General features: G+C 41.4%; 1 protein-coding gene across 2 annotated transcripts; it reads left to right on the top strand.

Moving 5' to 3' along the window:
- Nucleotides 1-232: 232 nt before the first annotated feature.
- Nucleotides 233-17,412, top strand: LOC110541601 (cuticle collagen 40-like). 2 transcript variants are annotated; one of them, XM_060376197.1, is made up of 6 exons: nt 233-557; nt 955-1,079; nt 1,389-1,848; nt 4,135-4,225; nt 6,248-6,295; nt 15,260-17,412. In XM_060376197.1, the coding sequence occupies exons 1-3, from the start codon at nt 233-235 to the stop codon at nt 1,422-1,424; spliced, it is 486 nt and encodes a 161-aa protein (XP_060232180.1). In that variant the 3' UTR covers nt 1,425-1,848; nt 4,135-4,225; nt 6,248-6,295; nt 15,260-17,412. The 2 variants fall into 2 exon arrangements, 1 of the variants encoding a protein (XP_060232180.1); XR_009588946.1 differs by lacking the exon at nt 233-557 and adding an exon at nt 594-857 and having other exon boundaries at nt 955-1,124; nt 9,345-17,412.
- The last annotated feature ends 631 nt before the right edge of the window (nt 17,413-18,043 follow it).

Below are 18,043 nucleotides of genomic sequence, written 5' to 3'. Positions count from 1 at the left end.
CTTAATCTTCCAGGGCGCATAGAGAGACGCAGTACGTGTGCGGCTTCTCTATTTCTAAAACTAGATTGGGCGCGGGATGATGACGCACTTCAGGCTCGGTTTGTTTATTTTCCGTCCGTGAACTAGCAGGGGAGTGAGCCTTTGCTTCCGCGTTTTCTTCGGGAAGACGGTGACCGTGTCCTCTGCTTTCCGTGCATCTCATGGGGGTTCCGGGGACGGGTCCCAGGCGACGATGGCGGCCTCGGTGGCGATGAAGGCGGAAGAGGAGGACCCCGGGGGCTGGCGGGATCCCGAAACTTCCCTGGAGACGCTTCCGGCGGCTGCACTGTGGGGACGTGTCCGGCCCCGGGGAGACGGTGAGCCGCCGGCGGGAACTGTGCCGCCTCTGGCTGCGGCCCGAGCGGCGCTCCAAGGAGCGGATGCTGGAGCTGCTGGTCCTCGAGCAGTTTCTCAGCCTCCTCGCGCGCCGGCTGCCGGACCCCGTGCACCACCGGCGCCTCGAGAGCGGGGAGGAGGTGGCGGCCTGGGCGGGCTTCCTGCACCCAGCCTCCCCGCAGGTGAGGACCCCCAAACCCCGAGATCGCAGGCTAATGAGTCTTCCCACCGCTGTGTCAAGGGCTCCGAAGGGCGCACTTTGGGGTGTCAGAGTTGAACAAGATCCACAGTCCAGGGCCAGGAATGTGCAGTAGGGGTGTGGCTGGTCCCCTTGTTTCCAGGTTAGCATTGAGGAGGAGGTGGACGCTGGCGCTCCCCTTGTCTTCCTTCCATCCATTCAGTCCAGTCAAAGCTGCCGGAGATGCTGGCTAGCTCAGGCTAGTCCCGAAGCTGCGTTTCAGGGGTCCCCGACCCCAGTCGAGGTAACATGGGACGCTTTGTGTTACCCTGACACTCGGCTCACCAGCTCCTTGCTCTCAGCAGAGAAACTGAGCACTAACTGATGTTGCGTCCCTCCAGGGCACCCCGACTTTCAAGGCCGAGGCTGGATCCCTGACCCAGGGAGAATGGCAGCAGCTGGCCGTGGATCCCCAGAACGGCTCGTGCAAAGAGCGCAGAGGACCACGGGAGCACAGCCGGGCCGGGTGAGTGAGGCTCCTCTCTGATGACCTGTGGTCCGCGTGGCTCAGGTGAGCCAGGGTCTCCTCCCGGATGCTGTGATGAAGCATCCTTCCCAGAATGCCCCAGTTCCTGTCCTCCTGCCTCTGGAACTCCTCTTCTTCCCAGAATCCCCCAGTTCCCACCCCCTCACACCTCCCTCTCCCCAAGCGCCCAGGGGAATAGTTCTTATAGATTGACACCCCCCCAACCCCTCTGAGACCACGGGTCCTGACACTGACATTGGAGTCCCAGGCTGGGCCCGTTCTCTCTCTGCTCACATTCTCCCATTACAGGCCTGGAGAACCGAGCTGCCTGGAACCCTGACCTGATCCCAAAGCAGGAGAAGGACTACAAGGAGGAGGCCAAGCTTGCCCAGGCCTGGGTACAAGGCGCGCCCCCGGGGACGGACCTGGACAGGGAAGAGAAACTCTCTAAAGATGCTGTCCTGCCACCGCCACAGCCCCAGGGTTCTCCAGGAGAGCCAGGGTGCACGGCCACCTTGCACGTCTCCTTCAGGGTCAACAAGGAAGGGCTTTGGAGAAGTGGAGAGACAGGGCGCACAGCCATCTCACAGGTCCCCTGTGGGGCCAAGGAGGAGAAATGCCAGTTTTGAGGAGGGTTGCTACCACCCCTGCCCTTGCTCAGGATCAACCTTGCCACTTTTGTGAAGTAGTCCTCACTGGAGAACAAGTTTGCTGTTGGGAGTGGAAGCTGGCTCATCTCCGTCTGCTACTTTGAGTCTGAAAACGACTGGTGAGCCATGCTAATCCTCCTTCCCTTTCTTCCTCCCTCCACTTCCTCCTTCATCCGTTCATCTCCATCCTTCCTTTTCTAGCCCCCGACTTTTCTTAATTGATGTAGGGAGTGTTTCCTCCTGGACTGCCTTGGAGCAGTTGACTGTGTGTGTGTTCGCTGAGAGGTCATAGGTGGACTGGACCTTACTGTGGTCATAGATGTAGTTCATGAACGTGAGCTGTACGTCAGCTCCTCAGGCCAGTGTGGTGCACAGGCCTGTAAGTCTAGCTTGACTTTAAGACCAGTGTGGGGTTCACAGCAAGTCGGAGGCCAGCCTGAACTCTGTGTAGGAAGCTCTTCTCTGACAGAGAGCAAGCCAGCCTTCAGGAGCAGCTGTGCACTGTAGGGAACCCATGAAACTACTCAAGCCTAAGTCAAAGGACAATCTTAGAACGTTAGAAGTGATGGTGCGTACAAGACTCATCTCAGAAAATGTAGCTAAGATTGCCTGTGGATCCCAAAATTGAAATGGTTTTTGTGAACATATACATCAGTTTTATTTGGAGGGGGTTTATGGGGCGGCTTGGAAAATGCTGCTGTTTTTGTCTGTGAGGACAGTGTAAACTAGGTTTTCTCCTTCATCAGGTGGGTGAGCAAGCACATTAAGAAACCGATTCACTCCACAGTCCTCAGCTTAGGCTGGCGCCCCAACAACATTTTGCTGGCTGCAGGGTCATATGACTTCAAATGTAGGTGAGGATAAATGGGCTTTGCCTGTTGCTCAGCACTGACAGGTACCCATTGGGCTCCTTTATTTGCAAAGTACAGTACCCTGTGAGCAGCTCAGTGATAAAGGGAACTTCCTGTTCTAGAAAAGGAGCTAGGACTGGGATGTGGCTCAGCAGGTAGACAACTTGCTGAGCTGGTTAACGTCCTCCAGGACTGCAGAAGGCCGGCAGGTGCTGCACACCTGTAAAACCAGCACTGCATTTGGAGCTAAGATTAGAGGCTCAGTTATAGACTGAGGGCAAGCAGGTATATGAGACTCCGTCTCAAGAAAGAGAAAAAGAACAAGTGAACTGATGCACAGTGATGAACAGAGCAAGTAGCAGAAGATATGACAGACTCAGCCATGGGGTTAGCAGGAGCTGCAGCAGGTCGCAGGGTGCAGCAGGCTGGCCCGTACAGTGAGGGGTCTTAGGCACAGTTGGTAGTCTGGAGTGCAGGTGAGCTCATGCTATGACCATCCGTCCATCTCTCTTTCAGCCTGTCCGTCTCAGTTTTTAAGTGAATTGATTTTATTTATCTCCGTGCATGTCGGTATGCACGGTTGGCTCACCCTGGTGTCCCTGATCTTGGGGTGAAGGCTCTGTAGGGAGTCTCTCTATTTTGTTTGTTTCCTTTGGGGTTGTGGATTGAGATGCTCCCGTCACTTCTGAGCTTGGAAGGAGAAAGCTTCTCCTTTGTGTCTGCATCTGCTGAGCCCTGTTCTGTTCCTACCAGCCCCATGCTGAGGCTGTGGCCTTTCCTCCGCCCTCCCTCCCTGTCTTCCTCTTGCTGCCTTCTCCTTCCTCTCTTCCCCCTCCCTCACTCTCCTTCTCTCTCCTGTATCCCTCTTCCTCCCCTTTCCCTTACTTCTCTGTTCACTCTCTCTCCTCTCTCCCTTTCTCTCACCCTCTCCCTTCCCCTCCTTCCACCTCCTTCTCCCTCTTCTCTCTCTCTCCCTCTTTCTCCCACTCTCCCTTCCTCTCTGTGCCTCTTTCCTTCTTTATCCCTTTCTCTCTCCCTTTCTCTCTCTCTCCCTCTCTTTTCTCCCTCCCTCTCTCTCCCTTTCTCTCCCTCCCTCTCTCTCCCTTTCTCTCCCTCCCTCTCTCTCCCTTCCTCCTTTTCCTTCTCCCTCTCCTCTGACACCAGATGGCTGTGAGCCACCATGTGAGTGCTGGGACTCGAACGCAGGACCTCTGGAAGAGCAGCCAGCACTCTCAACCTCTGAGCCATCCCTGCAGCCCCCCTGACCTTGAACTTGTAACCTTCTGGCCTCTACCTTCAGATGGCTAGGGCTCCACGCAAGCACCAGTACCCAGTGTATGTGGCTTTGGGGACCTGGCCAGGGCCTGATGTAGTCTTGGGCCTACCAGCTGGGCCAAATCCTGGGTGAGTGAACCCTCCCACTCTAGGACAGAGTCTCGTCATGTGGCCCTGAAGGATCTGGAGCCTAGTATACCCCCAGCCATCTGTCGGTGTGGGGCTTGGGGGAATGGCCTCACTCTCTCCACGGACCTCATGGTCTTACTCTTCTTTTAGCCAGGTGTCCATTTACAAGGTGGACCAGCAGGACAGTCGAAAATTATGCACCACTGGCATCGACAGGGCCATGATGATCTAGGATTTCAAGGTATGTCTCTCCAGTGGCAGTTGGTAGTGCTGGGGTGCAGCCCGGGCCATGCATGCACTATCCAATGAGCCACCTTGCTGGAATGCCTGGCAGAAGAGCTGGCCCCAGAGTCCCTAAGACGGAGTACAGTCCCTGGCAGGTGGGTGGTGGTTCCGAGCCACCCTCGTCATCAGGAAAGCTTGGTGCTGTGTTGAAGCCAGCAGCCCACATAGCTGTGCACAGACACAGCTTCACAGTTTACACAGTTGGCCGTGGGCTCAGTCCTGGAATGCCCAGGCTTGGGAGGCTGAAGCAGAGGGATTGCTCTGAGCTTGGTGCCAGCCTGAGCTAGATGATATAACCTTACCCCACATACACCAAAAAATAATGCAATGAGCTGAGAAGATAGAACATGCACGCAACACACACACACACACACACACACACACACACATACACACACACATGCAACAAGTGTGATAGTACAAAAAGTAGTATAGGGCCTGGAGTGATGGCTTAGCAGTTAAGAGCACTCGCCTAGGCCTCAGGATTTGGTTCCCGACACCCCTTGGCAGCTCATGACCAGGTCCATGAAATCTGATGCTCTTCCACCTTCCACAGACACCAGGCACACATGTGGTGTGTGCAAAAATACAAACATACATACATACATACATGTTTACATACATACATACATACATACATAAATTAGCCGGGTGGTGTAGCACGCCTGTGACCCCAATACTCAGGGAGGCGGAGGCAGGGGCATCTCTGTGAGTTCAAGGCCAGCCTGGTCTACAGAGCAAGTCCAGGACAGCCAGGGCTACGTAGAGAGACCCTGTGTCAAAAAAAAAAAAAAAAAAAAAGACATAAATAAATCCTGAAATAAAGGTCCAGACTTAGGGACACATGTCTTTAATTCCAGGAGGAGTTGGAGGCAGCCTGCCAGGCAGTGAGGGGAAGAAGAAGTGGGAGGGAAGGAAGGAGGGAGGAAAGGGAGGAATGAAGGGAGGAGGGAAGGATAGAAGGAAGGAAGGAGTGAGGGAAGGAAGGAATGGAGGGAGGGAAGGAGGGAAGAAAGGGAGAGAGGGAAGGAAGGAAGGAGGGAGGGAGGGTCGGCGGGAGGGAGGAAAGGAGGAAATGAGGAAGGCTGTGTAGCCGGAGGTGATGTGAGCTCTTGGGGGAAGGAGATTCCATGCCCTGAGGCCAGGCAGTACAGCAGTGTGGTAGAGAGCCAAGGTCTCCAGGGCTGACAGAGCTCTGCTTTCTCCAGATCCTGGAGTCATCCACCTAGGGCTTCCTCAGCATGTGAGGAGGAGCCACCCACACTAGGACTGGGTGATATTCACTTAATAAAATATATACTTTAAATATTCAAACTGCAGGGACAGCAGAGAAACCAGCAAAAGAGCAGCTGGTCCATTATTGCAGTGAGTAATTTTATTATGGATGAGAGAGGAAAAATGTTCAGAGGCACGTGGAAGAATTCAGATCAGAGAGAAAAAGAAGCAGACTTGATATGACCAAGACTGTCTCAAAGAAAATAGAGAATATTAGGAGAAAAGTAGAGGTAGCTTAGACAGAGACAAAGTATGCTTTCATCAATGCACAGGCTGGACCTAGGGCCCCCCTCACTTAAGTAGCGGGTGTGCAGCTTGGTCAACATGTGGTTCCCTTAACAATTGGACTGAGAGCTTTCACTGACTCTGTTGCTTGCCCTTAGTTCCCTTTCCCCTAGGGGGATGCTCTTAGTCCTGCCTCATGTGATATGTCAGGGTGGGTTGGTACACATAGTGAGCCTCTTTGAAGAGAATGAGGTCATGGGGGAGGGAATAATGATGGTGGGACTGTGAGGAGAGAAGGGATGGGGGTCTGTGATGAAGGTATGAAATTAATTAATTAATTGGTGGAAAGAAAGACAGTAATTTCTAGAATATTTAGAAAATTGTGATAGTGCAGAAAGAGATGAGGCTGTTTGGGAAGGCACAGAAATCTAGATGGTTGTTTTGAGGTGTATAACGAGTACATTTACTCCCCCTTCAGGCAACCCGGAAGCCACCATGGGTGTTAATATCCTGATAGGAGCCACAGGTCAGTAGAGAGCAGTATGTTCCTTTTGTCACAGCAAGAAAAATGGTTATTTTGCTGGACAAGGACTATTTCACTAATTCTGGATGAATGCTGTTTTTGGTATGTGTGTTTATTTGTCTGTTTTTGTTGTTGTTTGTTTCTAATCATCAGAATTCCTTTGATACTGCATGTTGAGCAGGTCCAGGACTGACATTTTTGGATAATTGCACTTCGTGGGACCTAACAAGTTTAAACTTGTTTTTTAAATTATTTAAATTAAATAGTGTAATCAGGAAAGCCTGATTAAACTATTCCCACCTATTATGTCCTTTTAAAAAGTAATGGGATTAGTTATCACATGCCACGATAGAGATTTCCTTCTGATGTGTTTTTATTTCCCATACTCATGTCATATTTTTAAAATTATAATTATTTGGCAGAATATCTTTATGAAGAACCTCACAGTCTGGTAGAATTTTGCTATCTTTTTTTTTTTTTTTAAAGATTTATTTATTTATTATGTATACAGTATTCTGCCTGAATGTATGCGTGTGAGCCAGAAGAGGGTACCAAATCTCATTGTAGATGGTTGTGAGCCACCATGTGGTTACCGGGAATTGAACTCAGGACCTCTGGAAGAGCAACCAGTGCTCTTAACCTCTGAGCCATCTCTCCAGCCCCGAATTTTGCTATCTTAAAGAGAACTGTATAATTACATGTATTAATGAAATTATATACTTTGCAGAAGTAAAAAATCATTACTATCACCAAATACAATCACCATAAAGACAGGTAATTCTAATTTTGAATGGTTTGTTCATAGTTGTTATATGTCCAAAGTATACTACATATTTTATTACTAAATGTACAGAGCATCTCCCATCTTTCAGTTACAATTCTTTGTGTATCTAGGATTAATATATAAAATTTACTGTATACTAATAAGCATGTGTACTCCTCTCCACTCCTCCAAGCTTTCTGAATTCTCTGTACATGAAGCTTTCTGACCATATCTCAGTAAAGCACATTCATCTTTAAAGTGTTCTATGATTTTTGCATGTGTTAGACTCACAGTTTTAATGATTTTGCATGCTGCCTTTTTTTTACCTGGGCCTTTAACAGGTTAAAAAATTAGGAATTAATAATCTTTGGAGATGAATATAAATTTCCTGATATTTTTACATTACTGTCTTTTAAATATTATCATTATTATTATTTATTTCAATTTATTCAAATTATATTGTGGCTGTGGCCCTCTCCCTCATCTCCAATCCCACCCTCTTTCCCTCTTCTCCCCCTGCACTCCTCCCCTAGTCCACTGTTAGGGAAGGTTGTCCTCCCCTTTTATTTGACCCTGTACAAGTATTCCCCCTATTTGACCCTATATAAGTATTCCTCCTATTGTTGTGCTGATATCATTATAGTTATCTATCCTTCTATCTAACATCTATCCTCTGTCTATTGCCTATATCATGTATCTATTACACACGCATACACACACACACAGTTTTGAATATGTTATTTCTTCAAAACACATGTGGCTCAAATTTTTTTTTAAATCAATGTCTTAAAGTCAAAATTTGAAATGCAGGTGTCACTTTGTCAGTTATGGCCTGAGTCTTGGAATGTTGACATCACAGTGGTTTCTCCCCCTGACTACTACAGAATGTTTACACTTCAGTGGTTTGTCTACAAACTGCTGTAGCCATTTTGGTTAGTGCCAGGAAAGAAAAGGATAATTTTTTGCCCACTGAAAGGTTCTCTATTCCAGGCTCCGATGTAAAGGTATTTTAAAATGCTCATTATGATTTTCATGCTAGACTAATGGTTTCAGGAAGTGTTCTGTCTTGAGTTCTCTAGAGCCTGTGACCTAATTCTTAACAGTTTTCTCATGAAAAGCTACTCCATTAGCAATAATCAGTACCATTCCCCCAAAGAAACAAAGTTATCATGACAGAGAGGTATGCTTTGAGTTATTATACAAGAGAATGATAGCTATGTATCTTCAAAACTATATGCCCAAGATATGAGAGATTATTTTCTCTTTCATCTAGTTGTATTACCTACTATGCCAACAAAGTTTTGTTGGAAACTGCTTAAATTTCAGCCCCAAATTCAAACATATATTTCTCAATATGTGAACATTGATTCTACTAGATAGGAATGACTTTCTAGACATACTCATTTAATTTTAATTTTATCATGAAGCTGCGTTGGCAATATTTTATAAAATACTTTTGTTCAATTCACAGGGATCTTTACTCCTTCCCAAGTAAAAACAATGGCTTGTCAGTACATATTTCTTGAATGAAATGAAATGATTTAGGCATAGTAATATTCACTTAATAAAATATATATGTTAAATATTCCAACTGTATGAGCAGGAACAACAGAGTAACCATTAAAATTGTAGCCACATTATTACAGGGAATAATTTTATTATGGGTCAGAGAGGAAAAATGTTCAGAGACACCTGGAAGAGTTCATAGCACAGAGAAAAAGAAGCAGACTTGATATGACCAAGACTGTCTAGAAGAGAATGGAGAATATTAGGAGAAAAGTAGAGATAGCTTAGACAGAGACAAAGTATGCTTTCATAAATGCACAGGCTGGACTTAGGTCCACCTACACATATGTAACAGATGTGCATCTTGGTCAGCATGTGGGACCCCTAACAATTGAACTGAAGGCTGTCTCTGACTCTGTTGCTTGCCCTTAGTTTCCTTTCCCCTAGCTGGGCTATCTTGCCTGTCCTTAGTGAGAGGAAGCTCTTAGTCCTACCTCATGTAATGTGTCAGGGTGGGTTGTTACACACAGTGAGCCTCTCTGAAGAGAAAGAGGGAATGGGGGAGGGAAGAATGATGGTGGGACTGTGAGGAGAGAAGGGACGGGGCCTGGGATGAAGATATGAAATTTATAAATAAATTAATTTGTGTAAAAAAATCAGGGTATTTCTAGACTATGCAGAAAATTAGGATAGTGCAGAAAGAGATGAGGCTCTTTGGGAAGGCACAGGAATCTAGACGTGTGTTTTGAGATGTATAACAAGTCCATTTACTTCCCCTTCAAGGAACCTGGAGGCCACCATGGGTGTTGATATCCTCATAGGAGCTACAGTTCAATAGAGAGTGATTTGTCCCTTTTGTTGGAGCAAGGAAAATGGCTATTTTGCTGGGCCAGAACTTTTGCACAAATTCTTGATGAATGCTATTTTTGGTATGTGTGTTTGTTTGTTTTTTGCTTGTTTCTTTCTAATCACCAGAATTCCTTTGAAAATGCATGTTGAGTAGGTCCAGGACTGACATTTTTGGATAATTGCACTCCCTGGGACCTAAATAGTTTATACTATTAGGAAAGCCCGATTACTTTCTTTACACGTATTTATTACTATTTTGAAAATAATGGGGTTGGTTACCACGTGGCACTATAGAGATTTCCTTCTGATGTGTTTTTATTTCCCATACTCAAATCTGTCAAATTTAAAATCATAATTATTCAGCAGAATATCTTAATGAAGAACCTAACCGTCTGGTAGAGTTTTGCTATCTTAATTAGAAGTGTATAATTACACATATTAGTGCAATTACACACTGTGCAGAAGGCAAAAGTTATTACTATCACCAAAATACAATCATTTTAAAGACAGGCATTCTAATTTTGAATGATTTGTCCATGAATATTATATGTCCAATGTATACTACATTTCTTTATTATGAAACTTACAGAGTATCTCTATTGTTTCAGTCACAATTCTTTGTTTCTCTAAGTTTAGTATATAAAATTTACTATATACTCATAAGCATGTGCATTTCTCTCCACTCTTTAAAACTTTCTGACTTCTCTGTGCATGAAGATTTCTAAATGTATCTCAGTAAAGCACATTCATCTTTAAAATATGCTATAATTTTTGCATAGGTTAGACTCCAAGGTTCATTAAGACTGTGGTCTTAATGATTTTGCATGCTGCCTTTTTTCACCTAGTCGTTTAACAGGGTAAAAGAATTAGGAATTGATAATCTTTGGAGATGAATATAAATTTCATGATTTTTTTTACATTACTGATTTTTAATATTCATTTTTATTATCATTTATTAAAATTTTTTCAAATTTGTTGCAGCTGTGGCCCCCTCCCTCATCTCCTCCCAATCCCACCCTCCTCTTATCTCCCCCTATTCCCCTCCCCTAGTGCACTGATAGGAAAGTTCCTCCTCCCCTTCTATTTGACCCTAGTCTATCACAATTATTTATACAAGTATTTCTTTTATTTTTGCGCACATATTATTACAGTTATCCTCTCTAACATCAATCATATATCTATCATCTCTATCATATATCTTTCATACACACATACACATACATATGGTTGTGAAAATGTCAATCCAAACACGTGGTTCAAGAATTTTTTGAAATCACTGTTTTAAAGCCAACAGTTTGAAAGAAATGAAATGCAGGTGTCACTTTGTCAGTTATGGCATGAGCCTTGGAATGTTGACATTACAGTGGTTTCTCCCCCTGACTACTACAGAATGTGTACACTTCAGTAGTTCATCTTAAAACTACTGTAGCTGTTTTTGGTTAGTGACAGAAGAGAAAAAGCTTAATTTGTGCCCAGTAAAAGGTTCTCCATTCCAGGCTCCACTGTAAAGGTATTTTGAAATGACTATTATGGTTCTCATGATAGACTAATGGCTTCAGGAAATATTATGTCTTGATTCATTCAGATTATGTAAACCCAGCTTCTTGAAAAGCTACTCATATTACAATTTAGTACCATTCCCTAAAAGAAAGGAAAAAAAACCTGAAGTATGCTTTGAGCTATAAAAGAGAAAGGTGTTTGTATATCTTCAAAACTATATCTGACCAAGTTATGAGTGAGGACTATTCTGTATACCGTCTAATTATGGAACTCATCCTGAATACAAGTATTTGTTTTAAGTTTGTATCAGCTTTCAACTTTAAAATCTCAAAAGCTCTCTGGTTTTCAACAGACTTTCATTGTTTCTGACATATTTTACGTTCTTTGAAACCTAAATCTCAATATTTTGATATAGATTCAGACTAGACAAGAACTGTTTTCCAAACATGCTCTTTTACTTTCAATTCTGTTATCATGAAACTGAATTGGTACTATTTTTAACATATCCCTTTACATTATATGCGTTTCATTTATGTGTATATTGAAGACCATTGGCTGCTATCTTTCTTTTGACACTTTCATTCATTTCATTAAGTGTTTTCTAACTAAAAGCTATTGGATCTCTGTATACATTCCTTGTTTTTAGCAGAGTAATAGTCACTTAAGTACAGATACATTTTAAATGTTCAATTGTATGATCTAGATAACAGGAATAAAACACCAAATCTTAGATGATCATAGGAAAGAATTTTATTATGGATAAAAGATGAAAAATGTTCAGAGGATTCTAGAAAAGTTCAGACCTTGGGGGAGAAAAAAAATTTCATGTGACCAAGCTGTCTATGAGAAAAGAAACAATATTAAGACAGGAAAGTGGAGATAGCTCAGACAAGTAAAGAAACTGTCTTTATAAAGAGATAGTTTGCTTGAATATTTTGGGAGTTAGCAGAGTGTAGGCTTGTTTGGGAAGTAACAGGAATACAGGTGTGGGTTCTGAGATGTATAACAAGTACTTTTACTTCCCCTTCAGTTGACCTGGAGGCCAGCATTGGTGGCTGATATACTGATATCACAGGTTGGTGGAGTGCCATATGTTGCTTTTGCCAGAGGCAAGGAAAATGACTTCTCTTGCAAATTGAGCCCATGTTTTAAAACTATGCACCCTTTGAAATTTAGTATAGATATCAGTCTTGTAATTATCCACTGAATACCTGTTCTGTTAGGTCGAGACCTGTCCCAGGAGAATCCATATTTACCCACATGGAAACCTACAAGGAGTTCATCATCGATGGAATATACTGGACCTTGCTATGCCAAGGCTCCAGGAAACTCAGAAGAGACAGAACAAGAAAAACAAAAACAAAAAAAAAAACAAAAACAAAAACAAACTACATCTCTCCTTGTTCAATGATGTTTTGGTTGTGACTAATAACCTATGAGTATGTCCGTCATGCCTGCCGTAGTATTAGAGGCTACACTTTGATTAGGCTTTACTGTACAAAAATAAAATAGTTTTTTGTTATGTTTTGCTTTATAATTACTTCATTATTTCCCTATTTTATTTCTTATTACACATCCTCCCATGTTCCCTTACTTGGTCTCTTTTAAAATCATAGCTTCTTTTTTAATTAATAATTGTTATACAAATTTATGTGTGTTAAGGTACATATATGTGTGTGGATGTATATATATTCGTAACTACAGTCAGTATAATATTAATTGTATATATATTTTTCAGGACTGACCATTTGGTATTGATAGCCAATTAGTCTGCTATTCCTATGAGAGGTATTTCTCTTACTCTCAAAATTGCGCAGCAGCACAGACTTTTTGAGGTAGAGTTGAAGTTTAGTGGACTCTCTTCTGTACACATTTTCACTTTGTTATCACAAATGTTTCAGTCATATTTTAAAAAATGAATTATTTAAAGTGTGATTCTGCTGTTTGAATTGAGAAAAAAATAGCAATAATTGTGAAAAGGAGAGAGGTATCAGCAATTATAGTTATTTTGAAGCTAACTTATGAGTATTGGAAGTTTGTGGACTACCCTAAAATTTTTCTCAAAAACTGTTTAAAATATGAAAGATAAAATCACTGGTTATATTGGTTGCTCAAAGGGGATCATATATGTAAGCCTCTGAACTCATAACTTCCAAATTAGTGTGAAGAGATGAGAAGCAGCCACTATCCCTGCACTCATCAGGGGAACTGCTGGTACCAAGTAGGTCCTGCTTGGTGATCCTGCAGATGCTAAGGACTGCTGTGATTGGAGCATGGAGGTGTTTTCTACGACCACATCACATATAATCTCTAGGGGCCATGATCATAGCCTTCATATTATTCTGAAAGAAATAAATTTGGTCCTGACCTCATCAAGTACATATTTTAAAGAGTATTCTAATAAGTATGTAAATAGATTTAGGATAGGCATCAATAAAACAGTCTCAGTTTGGGGCATAAATTTTCCAGTTATTGAGTAATATTCCTGAAGATCCATTTCATAAATTGTGAAAAAAATGAAAGGAGAGAGTACTTCTATACATTATAGAGACAACCAAATGCATACATTTTTCTCTCAACCCTGAAAGAAAAATCAACCCTCAACATTTTTCTCTCACTGTAAGCTCCCACCCTAGAAAAGGGTGACTTAGTGTTTGACCAGTGCAGGCCTAAACTAAGTGAATGGCCCAGCTGTCTGTCCAATCTGTCCATCTTTGTCATTTTTCCTCAGCTCCACTTTAGTCCACAATTGGAAATCCTAATTTTATTTTGAGAGATAGTAATCAACTCATTTGAAATAAAAAACGATACTGATCATTTTCCATCAATGTGTTTGTGAAACAAGTGAATTTCACTATGACTTTTGAAGATAATGTTTGTTTTTCTTAAAATCTATTTTGTTCCTCTTTGGAAAATCTATTTTGTTCCTCTTGGTTGAATTGGAATAGTAATTAAAACTGTTTCGAGATTATCATTTATATTATGAAAAGAGGATTATCAAGCTTATGAGTTGGTTGTCATTTTTCCATTTTCAATGTAGATTATTTCTAATAAGAAATATTAGAATTAGAAGTTACAGGTTTCATTAAGCAGTACTTCCCAATTTTGGATCATATAAGTATATACGTATGTGCACATATATATATTATGTATATACATATATGTATATATACATTCATACATGCATACATTCAGAATGTCTTGAGGGTGGAAAGCAAATGTAAATATGAATATTTCATATATTTGAGGTGTGTGTGTGTGTATATGTGTATCCTGAAGCATATGTTACATGATGTGCTTGTATTTTCACTATAGCATGTTATGTTAGATGGGTGGGAAATCTTTATTTTTTCACGTTTTGGAATTTTGAAATATTTACATGTAGGAATTTTGAATCAGGGTTTATACTTGTCACCCAATTTCTCCTGAATCTGAGAGAGTGTCCTTGTCAGTTGTGTGGTCACATATTAGCTCACCAGTATCCAAGTGAAGAATTCCAAATTCAGGTTTACATAACAAATGCCCCAGAAAATTCTCAGTCTATCATAAAAATAATACAAAAGAATCACAAATGTGAGAAGGAGAACTCTCAGGAGATAGAAGAGAGTGAGAAAAATTAATCAGAACACATTACATATGTGTGTGAAATTCTTAACCAACTTCATATAAAAAGTGTGAAGAAAGAATGAGACTTAGGCTCCCAGGTAATTGTTTTTCAAAAACACTTTTGATAACATCAGAATGTTTGATAAGATGACATTTGTAATCAGTTGATGAGGTTGCTGGAAAAAAGAATCCTCTTTGTGTTACTTGCACATCGTGGGTTCACTGAAGGAGCAACAGCAGTAAGCTGGTGTGACTTCTTAGTACAGGGTAAAGGACAATGGAATGTGAATATTATTATGTCAGACAGTATTTCTATAGCATTTTTTAAAGGTTATCAAAATTAATTATTTAATAAAAAATCTCAACTAGTTTTTGATATGAAATTATGGAAATAAACAATTCAAAAAGGTTAGTATTCAATTAAATAGGGTTGGAGAAATATTGAAAGATAGCTTTCTAAAAATGCTATGCCTTTAAAATCCATCGTATACCTATACAACAAAATACTCACTAATCAGAAAAAGACCAGTCTACGGGTATTTGTGACCATCAAAAAGTGTGTACTCAGTGAGTTCCTTCAACACAAGCTTTGTTGAGGTCTGTGTACCATGACATAAGCTGTGCCTTGATCATAGAGAGGTATGAGTCTTCCTCTGCTTTGGGACAGGAAGAACTGGGTCTTACTACAAGCAATTCCAACTATAATGAAAAGCAAATTAATAAATACTTGATTCTCTTTCTAGGGGGAAGAAAGGTTTAAAATAAGAGTCCATTTCACTGAGTTACTTAGAGATAGATGACTTTGTGGACATATTCAGGACAGACAGCAGCTCTGCTTGCAAGTCCATTCACCTGTTCGACCTGTTCGACCCCAAGAAACATCTTGTCACTTTTTGGTAAGCTTGGACCTGTGTTCAGGAAAAGGCTGGCTTTAGAAATTGTGGGTCAGAATAATGCTAACTCACATGGAAAATATAAATCTCTTCAGAATATTTACTAAATAAGAATTTATTAGTGTCATTGTATGCAAGCTGCCAACTCGAGTTTTCCACTTCTCTGAAGACCGAGTATGTCTGTACTTTTCATTACACACATTTCTACATGTAAGTAGGTTCCTTAAGATTTTGATCTGTGATGTTCATCAGGACTCCTCAAAATCCTTGGGTTGAAAATGAAGTGCATTGTGTTATATGAAGAATGTGACGGGACCAGGCCTTACCTCATTCTTCACATTCCTCACTGCAAAATGACCTGATATTTTCTGTGTTTTTAAAGTATACAAATTCATCTCTCCTCAGTGATAATGTGTAGTATAATTGATTTTGAAAAAACTACCTCCTATATCCTCAAGTTAATTTCCTAAAAGTTGTATTTGATTGTACAGATAAAAATAGTTAACCCTTGGACTGCTCAAGATCTTAAATGTCTGTGCAGCAGAATATCACTGGTGTCTATATTCAACAGATGATGACCAGTGTCATTATACCATCGGAATCACTGATTTGTGCACTGCAGGTAAATTTCAAATTCACATTCTTATCTTTCAAGAGAAGATGTGATCATGGTATACTGAGAATATCTTGAATATGAAGGTTGGAATCACAGGGATTATGTAGTGTAAACCTCTGTTCTATGCAAGTATACACCAGAATTCATGTCTTTTCCACATTAAAATTTCATCACAGGCAATCCCCTTCATTCCTCTGTCCATATGTCTAGTCTCATCACAGAGTTGACTCAATTAACATAAGTGCTTACAAGTTGTATAAACTTTTGGGTTCTGTTACTTTACTCTTTACCTGGAAAAGCATTTCCATAGACTTGAGGAATAAGATCATCTTTGTGTTGTTCTCTCAATATTTTCTGTCATTTTGTAATATATCTGAAGATTTTCTATGTTAATTTTTGGTGTTTCTCCCATCTGGAATACTAGAAGATACTGTGTCTAGGGATATATGAAATATTTACTGACATTTCCCTTAAATTTTTTTTTTTATGACTGAGTGAAGTTTGGAAGTCAAATTGACACTAGTGCACATTCAATTAAATATGCACCAGGCATTTTCAATAATGCATATATCCAAATTTCTTTGATGTTTCTATCTGTGTGACCTTTTAATTTGGTGATATTAGATGTGTTATCTGTTTACACTTGCATATTGAGGGCCACAAGCATAATCTACCCTTCTGATAAGAGTGGTTTCAGGCAGAATATAAAGTGGGTAAGCAGTTAATAGTGGAAACATGAAAGGTGAGTCTCTTGTCAAGAATCATTCACAGAGAATTTCAGTATTGATGTGCAGCTCCATTTATGGATATAGAACCATGGCAAAAGAGAAGTGAAATGTATCTGAATTTTCCTGGCAACAAGGATCACAATTTTCAGAAATCTGAAATAACTCACATTTTAGCTAATGAATGAAAAACAGTACCTGGCATAGGGCTATAAAATAATAGAATTAAGAATAGTGGAATGAGTCTTTCAGAGGCCCTGTGTGGTAGGATTCTTCCCTGTTCCCTGTTTTCTCCCTCTTCCAATGTCTGTCCCATTTGCATTTGTGAATGAGGATTGAGCATCTTACCCAAGGTCATCCTTACTTAGCTTCTTTAGGTATACAGATTTTAGTATGTTTACTCTATAATGTCTAATATCCACTTATAAGTGAGTATATACTATGTGTATCTTTCTCCTGGGATAACTTACTCAGGATGATCTTTCCTAGTTTCCACTATTTGCTTACAAATTTCATGATATCCTTGTTTTTATTGCTGAGTAGTATTCCATTGTGTAAATGTACCACAAATTTTTGTATCCATTCCTCCTTTGAGGTACATCTTGGTTCTTTGTAGATTCTGTCTATTATGAATAAAGCTGCTATGAACATGGTTGAGCACATTTTCTTGTTATATATTTGAGGATATTTTGGATATATGCTTAGGAGTTGTAAAGCTGGATCTTGCGAAGGAGATGCTGAGACTCATAGCCAAACTTTGGGCAAAGTGCATGGAACTTTATGAAAGAAGGGGGAGACAGAAAGAACTAGAGGGGATAGGAGCTCCACAAGGAGAGCAACAGAACCAAAAATCTGGGCCCAGGTGTCTTTTCTGAGACTGATTCTCCAAGGAAGGACCATACATGCAGATAGTCTAGAATTGTTGTACAGATGTAGCCCATGGCATCTCAGTGTCCAAGTGGGGTTCCCTAGTATGTAGAACAGGAGCTGTCTCTGACATGAACTCAGTGGCTGCCTCTTTGATCACCTCCCCATGAGGGGTTGTGGGCAGCCTTATAAAGCCACAGAGGAAGACAATGCAGCCAGTCCTGATGAGACCTGATGGGCTAGGGTAAGATGGAAGGGCAGGAGTTCCTGGGGAGGCGAGGGAGGAGGGAGGGCATGATTGGGAGGAGATAAGGGAGGAAATTACAACAAGCATACAAAGTGAATAAATTATAATAAATAAAGTAAATCAATTAAAAATATTGTAGAAAAGAATAGCGAAATGGGTAAGGGTTGTACTTTGGATAA

Source organism: Meriones unguiculatus (assembly GCF_030254825.1).
Source record: "Meriones unguiculatus strain TT.TT164.6M chromosome 13 unlocalized genomic scaffold, Bangor_MerUng_6.1 Chr13_unordered_Scaffold_34, whole genome shotgun sequence".
Lineage (NCBI taxonomy): Eukaryota > Metazoa > Chordata > Mammalia > Rodentia > Muridae > Meriones > Meriones unguiculatus.
Note: the sequence above shows the minus strand (reverse complement) of the source record. Positions and strands in the feature narration are given on the sequence as shown.